Source organism: Sinocyclocheilus rhinocerous, unplaced genomic scaffold (genome assembly GCF_001515625.1).
Source record: "Sinocyclocheilus rhinocerous isolate Xijiao unplaced genomic scaffold, SAMN03320098_v1.1 scaffold604, whole genome shotgun sequence".
Taxonomy (NCBI): domain Eukaryota; kingdom Metazoa; phylum Chordata; class Actinopteri; order Cypriniformes; family Cyprinidae; genus Sinocyclocheilus; species Sinocyclocheilus rhinocerous.
The window spans coordinates 709177-726114 of NW_015658518.1; the positions used below are offsets into that span (position 1 = coordinate 709177).

At 35.3% G+C, this 16938-nt stretch overlaps 2 protein-coding genes across 5 annotated transcripts in view; one reads left to right on the forward strand and one right to left on the reverse strand.

Annotated features, from left to right (window-relative positions):
• Positions 1-1665: 1665 nt before the first annotated feature.
• On the reverse strand, positions 1666-10582 carry LOC107722464 (solute carrier family 23 member 1-like). The gene is made up of 12 exons (XM_016530819.1): positions 10336-10582; positions 9487-9630; positions 8380-8537; positions 6879-7038; positions 5542-5723; positions 4937-5057; positions 4702-4858; positions 4316-4569; positions 3989-4153; positions 2676-2784; positions 2451-2546; positions 1666-2182 (listed from the first exon to the last, which is right to left on the reverse strand). Exons 1-12 carry the CDS (start codon positions 10381-10383, stop codon positions 1917-1919), a joined length of 1860 nt encoding a protein of 619 aa, XP_016386305.1. The 5' UTR covers positions 10384-10582; the 3' UTR covers positions 1666-1916.
• A 2735-nt stretch (positions 10583-13317) lies between these two features.
• The window catches only part of LOC107722484 (protein bicaudal D homolog 1-like), a 32149-nt gene continuing 28528 nt past the window's right edge, over positions 13318-16938 (forward strand). For all 4 annotated transcript variants that reach the window (XM_016530841.1, XM_016530843.1, XM_016530842.1 and 1 more), the window contains exon 1: positions 13318-13829. In XM_016530841.1, coding sequence (XP_016386327.1) covers positions 13614-13829 — 216 coding nt within the window. In that variant the 5' untranslated portion in view covers positions 13318-13613. The remainder of the gene's footprint in view (positions 13830-16938) is intronic.

Here is a 16938-nt window from a genome sequence, read left to right on the forward strand (position 1 = left end):
GTGAAAAGATAGACGACATTGTGAAAACCAGTTTAAAGAAAAACAAAACATATTCGTCAATGCATAAGAGATATGTAAGCCTATATAACAAATGCATAAAAGAATAATTGACAGAAATTAATAACTTAGATGCAGGTCGCCACACAGGGTAATGTTATTGATTTTATTGTTCAATAAACAGATATACAGATTAAAAATTATATATTTAAAATGCATGACAGTAAATTTTACTATCATTTTCACTGCATTAAAACACCAACATTGATTGACAATCATATTTAATTGATTTGTTCATCTTGATAAGAAAAAGTGTGCATTCAGGCCTAAAAAATCTTCAGTGAATGTTGACCTTTACATAATGTCAAGTTCTTTTCGAGTTTTTACACATCTGCAGAAAGAGACCTTTATTTATGTAAAAGTATATGCGTGTTCGGCTCAATATTTCACAGATTCTTATACAGGACACACCAGGATTTTCAAATGCAATATATAATATTGCACTTAGCGGACCTACCACAGTTTTCCACCAACCACTGCTTTCCACTCCAAGCTCCATAACACTAAATCAACTCATATGCACCTTGGGTGTGTTTTACACTGTTTTACTTATGAAAGCATTTGTAACAGCAACGCCTTCAGTCGGAATGCAGAGAAACATCTGCTGCTGATGCACCGAGGCTTGATTTTCACAATTAGACAAGTTAGGTGTCTTAGTTTTGTAGCAAGCGCTTACAGCATGTGTCTGTGTTCAATTGATTCAAAGGGAGAATGTGCTGTCTTAAAAGTTTAGAAAGTGATATAAAATGTTTAGAATTAACCACAGAGTTTCAATGGTGGTTAATCTATTTGGGATGGTGTGCATTTTGCAGATCATTGACAATGGACTAGTCTTTAGAGAAAAATGTAGCTCCAAACGGAGTTGAATAGAGTGTCAACTATTGTTATTTAGCGCCATCTTGTGGATTAAAACACGGATGGAGAATGAGAAACGGAGTATGGCTGGCTGTATTCCCTTGAATTAATACAACAATCTTTTCTCAAATAGCTTTCTTAAATCCTTAATTTTGTTGGTGGTCAAACTGTGCCGTTGCATTTTGTATTTGGATCTTTTTTGACACTTTGGTCACTTCCACCTCAACACTGTCAATCAACACTGTCTGCAACAGAAGTTATTTCATGGGCTCATTATCTGGGTTTTAGAGCCTCTGAGGACCCTTTAATAACAGATAATACTTCAGCATGTGTCCATCGGCTGTGTTTTAACGATCTCCTCGGAGCTGTTAACGGATTTATTGTCCATAAACTGCGTATTCCTTTAAGCTTGTCTAATAAAAAAAAAACTGCGATGACATCATTAGATTTATTGCGTGAATTTCAAAACTGAATTTATTATGTAAAATTTATGTTTTTACCTTTTCATGTATCATGTTTATGTCGCCATTAAAACAGAGGAGTTTTGGGAGTCAAATGAATCGAACAATAGTTACTTGTTCCGGAACACCGAGTTTATTATGAATAGCCTAAGCGTCCAAACGAACCGATTCACAATTGATTTGAACTACCGCACCGCCACAGGTTAGAAAAATAAAGAAAAATCCTCGTTACTAAATGACGAATAATAATTTATTGTTTATAAAAAGTTGAGATGATGAGTTACAGACATACTATTTACATTGAAAAGAAGTAGTGATGAAAATAACAACTGAAGTAAAATCATTCACATTAACATTATGTTGACAGATGATTCATATAGGGCTAGATGAAAATAGAGAGATATATTTGCACAGTGCCTCAGATTAAAAGTTCTTCTCGGTTCAGTCCGTACCTCTGGATGTGACTTAAGAGTCACAGAATTAAGAGCCTTTTTACATTGAACTAATTGTCACTTATTTGGAAATGGAAATCCCCATCTCAGACTATAGTGCCACCCCCGCTATAATGTGTGTATCATCTTTGTTAGGCTCTGTTTTGGTGTCTAAAGAATCTAAACTGGATGGTGTGTCGTCCTGTCTGCTGACTTTGTGTGAAGGGCAGAAGGGCACATATTTGGTCCATGTGAAGGAGGAGAGGCAGCTATTTATTCCAAAGGGCAGCCCGTATACGTCATCACTTTCTAAGGTGTTGTCTGACTCATTTTGGTGAGCCTTGTTCCATGCAATAATACCTCGTTCATGTTTTGTTCCTGCCGGAATAATAAACAGACTGTTATTGCACGGTCTCAAAAGTTACTTGATGAGTCAGATTTATTAATTTGCAAGGTTTCATTTGTTACATGTGCATACATAAAGCAAAGGAGAGAAGTATAGTGAAGCCATATTAAAATGATGCCTTTGGGTAAAAGGAATAATACTCTAAATTGAACATTTTGGGTTTGAATATCAGTAAATGTCTTCATCTGTGTGTATTAGGAATAGGCATAGTTATTAAAGCAGATTATTAGCAGAACTCACCGGGTATTGTGTTATCAAGGAGAAATCCAAAGAATCCTCCAACAAACATACTGGTTGTCAGAAGCACATGAAGTACATGGTCCAGTTCAACAACTCCTAATACAAGAAGTAAGAAAGCACAAAAAAATCATACTTGGAATGGAAACAGTGTGTTGACAGCAGATGTGTCTGTATATAAAGAGTCTGTAGCATGTGCTTTTCCAATACAGATTATAGTTTACATACCTGTTGCTATGGATGTTGGGTTTTTCATTATCCAGTTAGGAATAGCAAGCCCAGTGAACATGGAGAATCCAAAGATGAAGATGTTGCGTGAAGAGTTCATGTCTGTATACTATTCATAATGGAAATTAATAATATTTTATATGAAGAATAGTACTGATTCAAACATTTGGTGTCAGTAAGATTTTATTTTTTAAAGAATGTTAATGACACATGTAACATAATGTTAGAATGTAATAATGTTACAAAAAAATTCAAATAAATTATGCTCTTTTGAACATTCTATTAATCAAAGAATCCTGATAAAAAATAAATGCAATAGTTTTTGCTAAAATATTAAGGAGCACAGCTGTTTTCAAAACTGATTACAGCATGTGTGACACTGAAAACTGGAGTATGAAATGATGAAAATTCAGTCTTCCCATCACAAAAATAAATGCCATTTTTATATATACATGTAGTGTATATATATATATATATATATATATGTAGTAATATTACAAAATATTACTGATTTTGCTGTAGTTTTAATCAAATAATTGCAGCTTTTGTTAGCTTAAGAGATTCTATCAGCTACAGTACATAAAAAATTTGCCCTGACCCTAAACTTCTGAACGGTGGTGTAGGTGCACAATGTGAGCACTTCATTTTCCCTAATGTATTGCTTTTTGCATTAACCATACTGTTTTTACCTGTAGATTTGAAACACCAGCAGCCATAATGACCCCGAACATGACCAGAAACATTCCTCCAATAACAGGTGTTGGTATTGTAGTAAATATGGCTCCAATTTTTCCAAACATTCCCATTATAATCATTACAAAGCCACTGCACACAATCACCATGCGACTGCCAACCTGCAAAAGATGAAAGGTTTCTCTCGATTAGTGTCATAGTTTCACAGAAAACATGCCAAACAATCTCTCTCTCAAAAAAGTAGTGTTGTAAGCCTATGCAATCACTGTGAAGTAAAATCAAATTACATTTTGTCTAGTAAAACTTATTGTGAAACTTTGTACCTTAGTGATACCCAAGGCTCCTATGTTCTCACTGTAGGAGGTGGTTCCGTTGCCTGTTCCCCAGGCACCTGCCAGCAGACACCCGATGCCTTCAATGCCAATTCCCCTGTTGATAGCATGTCTGGGTGGTGGTGGGGCACCAGATAACCTGGCACAGGCATGATAATCACCCACTGACTCAATCATGGAAGATAGGGCCCCTGCCAGGATTCCAAAAGAACGGTGGTGTAGGTGCACAATGTGAGCACTTCATTTTCCCTAATGTATTGCTTTTTGCATTAACCATACTGTTTTTACCTGTAGATTTGAAACACCAGCAGCCATAATGACCCCGAACATGACCAGAAACATTCCTCCAATAACAGGTGTTGGTATTGTAGTAAATATGGCTCCAATTTTTCCAAACATTCCCATTATAATCATTACAAAGCCACTGCACACAATCACCATGCGACTGCCAACCTGCAAAAGATGAAAGGTTTCTCTCGATTAGTGTCATAGTTTCACAGAAAACATGCCAAACAATCTCTCTCTCAAAAAAGTAGTGTTGTAAGCCTATGCAATCACTGTGAAGTAAAATCAAATTACATTTTGTCTAGTAAAACTTATTGTGAAACTTTGTACCTTAGTGATACCCAAGGCTCCTATGTTCTCACTGTAGGAGGTGGTTCCGTTGCCTGTTCCCCAGGCACCTGCCAGCAGACACCCGATGCCTTCAACGCCAATGCCTCTGTTGATGGCATGTCTGGGAGGTGGTGGGGCGCCAGATAATCTGGCACAGGCATGATAATCCCCCACTGACTCAATCATGGAGGATATGACCCCTGCCAGGATTCCAAAAACTCCTGCCAGACTAACAGTTGGCACTCCCCATTGACCTGGGAATACAGTTACATAGCCATAAAGAAACCATAATATGGATTCTGATTCCATATAATAGATTATGGTTCCTGTAAAATACAGCAATGACCATATAAAATACTGGGTCTTAATTGTTCTGGTTAATATACCCGGATAAGGAAATCTGAACCAAGGCGCCCTGCCCATAACATCTCCTTTAATGTCAGTCCGAGCTAGATAGCCATATTTATCAGGGTCTGAGGGCAGGACATTGTAGATCGTCAGCAGGTAGCAAATCAACCAGGACAGAGTGATTCCTAGCAGGACCTGAGGAAACACACCTTGCTTATAAAAGTAGTTTTATGGAGCATTGATGTTTAGAAAACACATTTTACCAAGACTTACAGGCAGAATCTGAAATATGTAAATCCTGCTGGTGTGAAACTTCTTGGCTTTGCTGTATTTGGGGAAGGGGATGGAAATATGGCGAAGATACTGCGAGAAAATCACAATCAAACATGTCGTCCTGTGGAGGAAAATGAGACTGTGTTATGGCTCTGTGTGAGATTAGGTTTAAAAGAGCATTACATGTCCAGAGATTATATTCAGCACTATACCACTATAGCACCTATACTTAACTACAGTATTCAGTTGGTGAGCGGAAAGTCAAGGCTAAAATCATGTATAGAGCCTAAACAGTCCTTGTTGGACAGTCTGGTTCTTTCTAGTGCATCAGTTCTCTTGGATGACAAAAAAATGATTCACAGGAGTCAGTTTATATACTACTGTGTTTTTGATCACCTTAAATGTGGTTGCTTGTTTGTTCAAAATCAGTCAAATATGTGCAGTGTAGTATATAATACAAAACATGTATATGCCATTTTTTAGTCATTTGATGTAGTTATCTACCCTGAAAGCAAAATATAAAAACTTTAAAAAAAAATATTCTTTACTATAGTCTACCTGCTTCCGATTTTTATTAATGATAATTAATTTTAAGAAGTACACACATGGAAGAGATGCCCCAGTGGTGTCCTGCGTTCATGCCAGCGGAGTCAAACAGTGATAGGCCGATTAGTGAAATAGTTGGTGCAATGGTCAAAGGGCCAATGAAACGCATGAAGAGGCCAATTAGACCGGAGAATCCCACTAGCACTTGGAATAGGGAGCCCACCATGATTGAGCCTTGGAGCTGTGGAGAGATGAAAACAGAAACTGAATTTTAGCATTATACAATAAAGATATTATTATATATGTTGTGCTGATCCAAAAAGATAATATGTGACCCTGGAGCACAAAACCAGTCTTAAGTCGCTTGGGTATATTTTTAGCAATAGCCAAAAAAACATTGTATGGGTCAAAATTATCGATTTTTCTTTTATGCCAAAAATCGTTAGGATATTAAGTAAAGATTATGTTCCATGAAGATATTTTGTAAATTTCCTACCGTAAATATATCAAAACTTAATTTTTGATTAGTAATATGCATTGCTAAGAACTTAATTTGGACAACTTTAAAGGTGATTTTCTCAATATTTAGATTTTTTTGCACCCTCAGATTCCAGATTTTCAAATAGTTGTATCTCGGCCAAATATTGTCCTATCCTAACAAACCATACATCAATGGAAAGCTTATTTATTCAGCTTTCGGATTATGTATAAATCCCAATTTCTAAAAATTTCAAAAAAACTTTCCATCCATCCAAATATGCAGTGCCCCAAAAATTATGAATTTCGCTGGGTTCAAATATAAAATATTAAGCCATGTTATCACACGATTTGTGATAATAAGTGATGCTATTCTCGCTATTCACTATTTTTGCAATTACCAGCTGTTTCCAAGGTCATTTTTAATGGCTATATGCAGTCAGTTTCCTTCAAGTTCACACTGGTTACCTTCAAGTGTCCAATTTAGCCAATTTAGTGTCCATCTAGCCATTTTATTTATTTTATTTCATTGTCTTTTTGCCGATTTTTTTGGTTGAGCGTTATCTATTGCAATGACTGCCACATTTTAAAGTGTGGTTTATGTGTCGAAATATATTTAGAACCACTCTACATATGTGAACCTGGATCACAAAACCAGTCATAAGGGTCAAATTTTCTGAATAAATAAGCTTTCCATTGATGTATGGCTTGTTAGGATAGGACAATATTTGGCCGAGATACAACTATTTGAAAATCTGGGGCCTCATTTATAAAATGTTGCGCAGAAACCATCCTAAAATTGATCTTTGTATTTTTGGCTATTGCTATATACCCCAGCGACTTAAGACTGGTTTTGTGGTCCAGGGTCACATATGTTCATGAGTTACGTACATAGACTATCAGGTACTGAGATACTCACCACTTGCATTCGACTTTGCCAAACATTAATGAACTCAGGTGAGGAGGTGTTAACCAGGCTGGCGTTCTGTGTCCAAGCTGGACATGTCCATTCAGGCATTGATAGCAAAGCCATGGTGGGTGACAGGAGTGTAAAAGTTCCACCCTGGAGAATGGGTAACCTTGCATTAGGAAAAAGAAGAGCCTTGTCACCAAATGATTAACTCTTGTTGTTGTTTTTGTTCAATAAGTACATAGGTTCTTCCGACTTTTAATGTTGAGACGTGTCTTTCCGTCCATCTGCATTTCAATTCAATAATTGAATTTCACGTTCAAACCCTTTCGTCAACTTGTCAAGTTTAGCATCTCATTCTCAACCCTTCCTGATTCCTCACCTAAGTCTTTAACCTCAGCAGGCCATAAACAAGGTAAAGCTTGAATGTTGTTAATAGTTCAGATGTATGGCTCTGTTATAGTATATAATGAATTTATTGTACAAGTTATCATCTGAGGTGTGTGTGTTTACAACTGCAATCTTGCACTGAATCAGTTACACCTACAAAAAGCAATTTAGATGGTTTTGGGAGTATTAAGACATATTTTCTTGAACTAATACAACGATTTCACTGCTTTACACAAAAGGGAGCTCCACAGCTGAGAGGCCTGAAGAATGTGGGTTTAAAATGTGCTGAACTTCATGGTAATAAGATGGAAAATTCCTAATCCTATTATGGTTTTTAGCTTCTGCAGGAATCACTCTACATATTTCTGCTGTACATCAGTAACAGACTGATTTAGATTCATCATGTTTGATTAGTGTAGAAGCTATTGCTCTTGAAGATCTGTAGAGGGAACATTTAGGATATCTTTGTCCTGTTATTCAGGTCAAGTAGCCCTAATAAGAGCGCAATAGGTCTTCAGCCTTAAACAAGCAGAGGCTTATCAGACGGTGAAAACATTGCTAAGCCTACATTATTCACACTTTCCTAGGTCAGTGAACCCATGGATTGAATGTTTGGATTGTTGTCCTGGGAGATGGATTATCTGGAACGTAAGTAACTCTTTTTTTATTATTTCATTTGCGGAGAGGAACACACACAAAAAAAATCTAAATATGTATATTTAAATAATGTGTATAATTTGTATATAATATTTTAGATCAATATTAAAAATGTTAATCATATAAGCATATAAAATTGATCTTATGACAAGAAATTGGATCAATTCAAAGCAAAACCTGCCTCAGAAAATCAAGGCAAACATATAATCAAACAAGCTTTTTATAATGAAAAGAAAGTCCCATGTGTCTCAGTAACCACAACACAACCCTGATTCATGAAGATGATCAAAACCCAGTGATTCATTGTTTAATTACACCTCATCCTTAAAATATTGTTTACATGTCATGACATATCTTCCCACTCTGTGAGCTGACCTTGGCCTTGGTTCTGGCACTGCTTTTGAATTCTGATGTTTCTCTGTGAAACATATAATTTTGCCATGAGTGATAAAAGCAACCATACCTCACTCCAAAAGTGACCTGCAGTAAGGTGCACACCCCAGACACGAAGAAAATAGTGCTGATTAGGTGACTTTGCGTGAGGCTGTCATGTTGTAGACAGAGGCCTTGAGACAGTATCAGAGGAATGGCTATGATGCCACCAAAAGCGGTAAGATAGTGCTGTCAGAGAGATGGAGAGAAATTGTTATGTAAGTTCTTTCTGTGACTTACTAAACACATATATACAGTGAAGTCTAAAAGTTAAAGACTACTAGTGAAAATGCTTTTATTTTGCATAGACATCAAACTATTAGTATAGCAATAAGTTGAATTAAAAAATTATTTTAGAATGGGTTTTTATATGTTCCCCTTTAACTTTAATATCAGTTGCTTTGTCCATAAACTCTACAAGTTGAACATCTGAAAGTACACATGATGACCACCAACTGAACACATGATCAATGATATAAATTTGCTAATTTAATTAAAAATAGTGCAGAATCTTAACCCTATACAGCCTATTTTATCATATTTGATGCATTCATTTTCCAAGGCCTTTGAATTATCAGCATGATCAAAACATTGCTGAAAAGTTAAATATTTAAATAGCATCTGCTAAATCATATTATTTGGAGATACAGAGTGACATTTGATATTTTGATATTTAAGTAGTCTATACTGTTATGTAAAAATCTCTTTGATTTGCATTACAAGGTATCAGCTATATATCTAATTTCAGCTTCAGTTATTATTTATAATTTTCATATAAATAATAACAACTGCATTAAATTGCATATTTTTGCTCAGTTTGGGCTTTTGAACAAAATTGAGGTGTTTTCTCTCCATGAGTTTATAAGCTTCATATTCTCAGCTTCATACTATATGGGCCATAAAAATATTTTTAAAATCTCAGATTTTAAATGTGGTGTTTTTTGTTCCAGCTGTTTTTGTTCCAACTGTACATTGAAATTGTTCTTTATTGGTACTGGTGAATACAGTGCTGTTCATAGTGCACACTCTAATCAAGACTGATTTCAATTGATTTATAGGAGTCTGATGATAAATCCTATCATACAAATCTAACATGTTCAACATCTTTTTCACAGGCAGATTTGTGTGTGGCACTTACCTGAATCCCCAAAAAGATGCAAAGGTACCATGGTGGAATATCAGTGACACAATATGCCAACTTGCTACTGTGTCCCTCTTCTGAGAAATTATCACTTCCATTTTTATTCTCCGGTAACTCACAGAAATGGTCTACACCATCAACCTTAAGTAAAAAAACAACAACACTCAAATCCAGTTTCTGACCTAGCAGTTTTCAATCAACAAACTTTCCTAATTTTATCAATTTCATGTCAATATATAAATATAATTTCACATATAAATCACATATACATATAATTTGTTTTCCTATCCATTTAATTGGCTTTGCATAAAGAAAAAAACAAAACAAAAAAAACAATAAACCCTCTCACTCTCAAGAGTGTTGTTTTTTAGAATAAAGATTTAAACATGTTTTTTGATTGATCAATATGCAAAAATAGCTATTTCTTTCATACTTTTTGTAAATTAAATATTACATAAGCGTGAGCTGTAAAACACACACACACTGCTCCAGTCCACATTCCAGTTACTAAAACATTGCGCATAACCACAATAACAAGCACATGAGTAACACATGCATTATCGAGAGTGATAAGAATCTTTGGTTACAACACCGATCATAGAAATGGTCACATGCCATAGATTTTTATATCTGTGTGAATTTAAAGATCTTATTACTTGACTGCAGTCTGACGTAACTTAGATTTACACAATGAAAACAAGACCCATTACACACCCATGATCACACTACATTCAAATGTAATGTTCCTATATTCAATCTGTCTACTTCCAGAAGCTCTAAGGCTAATTTAACAAAGAAATGAGTAATTCTACCTAAAATGTATGTCTATAAATTGAGGTTACTCACAGTAAAAGCATAGTTGTCCAACCCGTCACTGGTTTTCTCTGGAGCCATGAGTGTGGAGGCAGAAGACAGTGTGGAATTCTCAATGGGATCTCTAATAAGAGAGAGGGCAAGAGCTAGTTAAGGACAGCATAAAAAGAAGAGACAAGAGAGAAGAGAAAGGAGGGGTAAAAACAGAGACACGGGACAGGGTTTGGGGATGCTGCTGCTGATTGTAAATGCTATGGGACCCATCAGCTGCTCATGTGAACTCAATTACACCACAACTAGCAGGCAGCTGACCAGAGCCACGTGCTGCTCTGGATTCTGGCTTAGGAATACACACTAACACACACAAATGTGTGCATGTGCACCAGTGCATTTGCATGCATGTTAATCACCATGCAATGCATCTTCAAAGTCTTTCTTTCTTTCTTTCTTTCATTTCTCATTCAAAAAAGCAAAAGAGAATAATTTATTACTTATCTTAAACCAAGGGTCCTTTTATGTTGTTGATTGCTGGGTTTACATAATAACTTGGCTGCAGGTTTAATATAGTTAACTAAAACTAAAACTTAAAAAAGTTAAAGTAACATTTTAGTTACTTAAAATAAACATAAACTGAAATTTAAAAATATTAATAAAGCTTAAACCTATTTTATTTCAGCTAGTTGCGACTTTTTTTTCCATTTTCCTTAAAGTAGCTCAAACTATGTGAACAAATTAAAACTAAAATAATAATAAAAACACTGACATATAAAAAAACAAAAAAAAACAATAACTCATAAATATGACAAACACAAAAATAACTGAAACTTTAATTAAAATTAAAATGGAAACAAAATATAAAAATATATTTCAAAATTTAAATTACAGTAAATTTATTGGAATAAAAAATCCAAACATCCACGGTACAAATAACATGTGATCATTCTAGTCAGATAAGATTTTCAATTTTCATACACTGCTTGCAGCTTATTTATATTTACATGTATTTATTTGCCAGATGTTATTATCTAAAAGCAAATTGCATAGCATTCAAGGTATACATGTGATATTTACATTTTAACTGCTGAATTACTAAACTATATATAGCCTACAGTGTGCATTCTCCTTTTTATACCAGTTATGTGGTAATTTTATTGTTTTTATGGAATGTTATAATAATCTGTAATATGGTACTGGCAGTATTACTGCAATGGCTCTCAATTTACCCCATATGGCATGACAACGTGTTAATGTAATATAAAGGATTTTTCTTTTTTTTGTAGTCAAGTCTTTAAGTTATGTGCCTTCAAAAATAATTCTAGTATGACAAACATTTACTAGAGTAAAACATGTGACAAACAGCCATTTTCTTCCTTGTATAAATTATTTAGTATGCTTACTGAATGTACTGCAGAAAATAATGAACATGAGCAGGGTTTTACATTCCAGTATAAAGCTTTCTAAACCAGGACTTCCCGAGTAATATGTATCACATGTCTCTCATTTTGTAGATTTATTTGAGATAGTGACAGGACAAACCTAATCATCCAATCATTCTTTCATCAGATCCACCCGTCGAATGCCCATTCGGGCTGCTACTTTTAGAGATCAAATCATCCTGTGAACATTTCTTTCATTAGACCATTAGAAAATAAGACATGCCATGTACTTACCTTAATGGACATTCCCATGAATCTCACTGTTTTGAAAGTCCCATCCTGTAGTTAATGATTGTGAAAGGAAGTTTTCCAGATAATGCACATGTGATCTTTGACCTCTGCACACACATAAACGATGTGCTTGATTTCCAAGCCAATCAAATTATTGTGTTTGAAAGCTTGAGACCAGTAGGTGTGCCACACTGTCTGAGAAAACGAAATCACATGCAGGCTGGTGAAATCTGACATTCAGAAGTACAGTGTGTCATGAGGTCTTTTTCTCAGCCTGTTCGCCTCTCCCTCCATAATGTACTTAGACATGCTTCATTCTGGATAAGGAATGTGTCACATTTAATGTTACATTCAGCTGAAGTGCGGCAGAGACTAAAGGAAGTATGTAGCAATTATTGTCAAATATTTCAGTGATCACTGATCATCTCAGTGGCAGTTGAAACACAGTGATTTACAATTGCACAGCTATTAATAGTTATAGCTATTTGTTTGTTCTTTAGAGCAGCTTCATGTCTCAATTGTAGAAACTTGTATAGTTTATAGTCCTTTTGGAACTGGGACCTGTGGTGTTAGTGGCCTTCTAGTTGTTGGTTGTCAACTGCATAACTTTCAGATTCTTCAGGATTATAGCTCAGATTTTAATGGTTACGATTTGAAACCTTTAAACAATGAATATGCATGACGTTTCATGCAAAGTCGCTCTTGATTACTGTCTTTTTACTTTTTTTTCTTTATATCATCTATAAAGATTTGACTTTCAAAGAGCATCTAGCCAACCACATATTTAAACAATGCATAAACAGTGAAAAAGCCTCTTCAAATAAATATATATATATATATATATATAATTTATTTATTTTTGCTCACAACTTCTCTTTAAGAATGTAATGTTTTTTATTTGTCCAGCAGGTGGCGAAAAAGTATTTAAATAATGTAAGTTGTCATCCACAATAACATTCAGGTTAGCCCTAATAATAAAGTAACATAATAATAATAATAATAACCTAATGTAATAATAATAACAATAATGTGTTGCAGATTCATGTATCTGAGAATTTCTGACATTTCTGAAAGGACCACATGTGTGTGTGTGTGTGCGTGCGTGCGTGCGTTTGTGTGTGTGTGTGTGTGTGTGTGTGTTTAATAATAATAGTAATAATAATAATACCTGTGTCCAAATATTTTAATGTATAGCCTAAATAGAATTTACATACGATGGTATTACATATGATGTAACAAATTGTAATTAGCATTGCCTTTACATATACTACTAATAATATACAGTAATAAGACGGTGTAAACGATGAGGGGTGGGGGTATGGAGTGACGTCACAAATTGAGAGCCAGGATCAACTTTTGCTCACTTTGCATTTCGGATAGATGGCGCCGCTTTTCCTCAAAACATTATAAGTTGGACACGAAAAAATATGTCTTTGATGGATGGAACATTAGTGCAGTTTATCACAGCACTATTTACAATGAAAAAATCGAGTCTAGTTCATATGCCGCTCGTGTAAACATCATTTAGGCATCAGCAAACATCAGCGCATCGGGTGGACGGGCGGACTGCAGCATCCACCTGAATCTCCTCCTCAGCCTCCGCCTCTCTGAGAGGTTATTACATCCGACCGGAGACCGGAGGCTATGGCAGCCGATGGAGGATGCGGGGAATCGGTGGATCATTACCGGGCCGAGGTGGAGAGGCTGACCCGAGAGCTCGCAGAGGCGAACCGGGAGAAGATCCGGGCTGCGGAATGCGGTCTGGTGGTGCTGGAGGAGAACCAGACGCTCAAGCAGCAGTACGCCGAGCTCGAGACCGAGCAGGAGGCTCTCAAACAGGAGTTAGAGCAGCTGCAGGAGGTAAACACAGCTCGGGTGATCTGCTATACAGTGTATATGTGTGTATGCGTTTATGCATGTATGTGTGTAAGTGTACAATATTTATGGAAATGGGGAAGATGTATTTAATGTTCTATTTATACACACATACAAGTATAATATTTTATATGTATTTTAACCTGTCTTTCATTAACAGTACCATGGTATTTCCATGGTACTGTTTTGTAAGTATATTTTAAAATATGTGATCCTGGACCACAAAACCAGTCATGCTGGCTATTGCTACAAATATACCCGTGCTACTTAAGACTGGTTTTGTGGTCCGGGGTCACATATTGTTACATTAAATTAAGTTTTCGTTCATGCTCAAATGGGGATTGATTCTGGTGTCACAGGTTTATGAAGCATCTTTGGTGTGTCAGGAAGCTTTCTGGGCCGTTGGCCCATATTGTCCATCCCTGCTGGGAATTTTTGTCTTCTCTCTGTGCATCTCTGTCTGAATGTCAGTAAGATATTTACTCAATATGGCATATATAAGCTAAATTTTATTGTCTGTTTATTGGTATGTATAAAACTCCACTAAGCAGATGTTGGCTTGTTTAGTCAGATGCAAATAACGTTTGAAGCTTGTATGAAGCGTTTGTATTGTTATAATACACTTTAAATTGTTTTTAAACATCATATTCACCCTAAGCCATCAGCATGTTTTTTTTTAATTGTCTGAGTTTCCTTACATCCTAAATTATAAGTACGATGAGTCAAATGGAGCATACAGTAACCATCCAAAATGGACACCCTTTGCTGTTTTGTTACTGTATTCGATCGATAACATATCTGGGACAAATGGACTCTTTTAGAGAGGTGAAATGATGAAGAGATAGGGATGAAAGGAGAGAGACAGCGGAAAAATGAGACCAAAAGAGATGGAATGAGATACTTTCTGACTGCTGCAGTGATCCAGGAACTGTGGGTGCATTTATTTATCCATTGATAGTCAGTGTTAATGATGACATAGAGGGCTATGGTAGCATGTTGATTTGATAAATCTGAAAGTTCCTCATAATATGTCATAATTGATGAGTGTTTGTATTAAACCACACTACCATGCAAAAGTTTAAGGCCCGGAAAATTGTAATGTTTGGTAAGTCTCTTATACTCACCAAGGCTGCATTTATTTATTAAAAAGACAGTAAAAACAGTAATATTTTGAAACATTGTTACAATTTAAAATAACTGTTTTCTATTTTAATTTATTTTAAAATGTAATTTATACCTGTGATGGCAAAGCTGGTTTTTCAGCAGCCATTACTCCGGTCTTTAGTGTGACACGATCCTTAAGAAATCATTCTAATATGCTCAAGAAACATTTATTATAAAAAAATTGTATTCTTATATAAATTTTTAAAGGATTTTTTGATTAATTGAAAACACCTGAAAAGCATTTATTTCAACTAGAAAAAGGTCGGAATAAAAATATTCATAATTTTAAAATAATACGTTTAAATGGTATGTGCGTTTCTTATATATGAATTTGTATGATAAAAATGGCACATTGAAGCAGAGTAGCCTGACCTTTTGACCCTTGTTTAGGTGTCGTCAGTGTTGAAAAAAAAAATCTAATTTATTTTCAGAAAATGACACATACAAATATTAATTAATGTTACTTGGACCGAATTTTTTTTTTTCAAAGTCTTATTTCAAAGAATGTGTCTTAATTGTTTTATGACTGTCCTTGTGTTCCCTAATGACCCCTAAATTCTCCTGAAGTAGAGCACACTGGAAGACCAACGACTATGACTAATGGGTCTTTGTTCAGCTTCACAATATGTATGAATGCTTATCTCAGACTTTTATAGTTATTCACTGACAGCAGTGAGTCATTTGCAGTAAATGATTGTCATGAAATTGTGTCAGTAATTGCATTTTTCATGGCAGCTCCCCCTAGATCAGGCTAGTCTGCCTTGTGGGCTTGTCTTTAATTAACTCTATCGTGGAAATCATGATATAGCTTGTCGTTCAAAGCCAGCCCAAAAATTGGGGTCAGTTTGACATAACTTGCTTTCATTGTATCAATTAATTTGGAATTGCATAGAACTGTGCAGCATCTGTTAGTTATTTGCAATGCAGTATTATATTTAACCTATTCAGATTTAATTTCAGAAAAATTAGAAATGCATTTCTTCATGTTTATTTAGAAAAACGTATAAGTACAGACAGTGCAGACAGTTGATTTATCTTCTAAGATTCATAGTACAATCAATAATGCACATCTGTTTTGCTGCTTGCCTTTCGGATAGTATCTGCATCTCTGTTTCTATTCAAAGCATCTGTGCTGTTTGTAATAGAGTCTGTCTGCGGCTGATAGTCTCGTGAAGGGCACGAGTCCTGGAGGTGATATTTCCTCTCGAGGATTGACTTGCTGTATTTGGTCTCTTTTCTCCTTATCTGTCTACATTTCTCCTTTATTCTGATGAATATTAAACAGAATGTGAAAGACCACACTGCACTATTTGCCTTTGGGCTCCCAGCTCAATTCCTTGGAGAGTTTTGCCAGAATTTACTTGCAAATCAGATTTTCTGAATGTGCAAGAGGAAAGAAATGCCATATGAAATCTTTTTAAGAGACGCCTTTACCGTATACACACCTTTTTGTTTGTATTTAGAAGTTGTATTGTTCCTATATATCCCAGTACAGTGTTGTGTGTTAAGCATAACTGTCTGTGGGTATGTTTGTTTTCTATGATGGATATTTTTGTGAACATATTTTAGTTAGCACACATTTCTGTGTATGGTTGGTCTCTTGTTCCATTTATAAAGTCTGAATTGCTATTAGAATTAATCAATCTATTGTTAATCTTGTTAAAAAGAACATGAAGTTTGAGATAATTGTTAGAATTTGGCCATTGGAAAACAGGTCAATGCCATTAGTTTATTAAATGTTGCCAAAAAGGAAATACTACAATGGTATTAACCCAAAACCCAGCTTAAAAGGACAGTTAACCTTTTTCTGCAGAACATAAAAGATATTTTGAATGTTTGAACTGTTTTGTTCATATGATGAAAGTCAATGGGGTCCAAAACAATGTTAGAAAAAAACACACTGATAAAAATACATTAATATATATATATA

What these genes read in the sequence shown, in the direction of transcription:
- LOC107722464 (XM_016530819.1), bottom strand. Translation starts at nt 10,383, where the DNA reads ATGGCTCCAGAGAAAACCAGTGACGGGTTGGACAACTATGCTTTTACT. An exon ending in GCATCTTTTTGGGGATTCAG is followed by an intron (nt 8,538 to 9,486) that starts GTAAGTGCCACA and finishes TCTCTCTGACAG; the next exon opens with CACTATCTTACCGCTTTTGG. An exon ending in CCTTGATAACACAATACCCG is followed by an intron (nt 2,183 to 2,450) that starts GTGAGTTCTGCT and finishes TTATTCCGGCAG; the next exon opens with GAACAAAACATGAACGAGGT.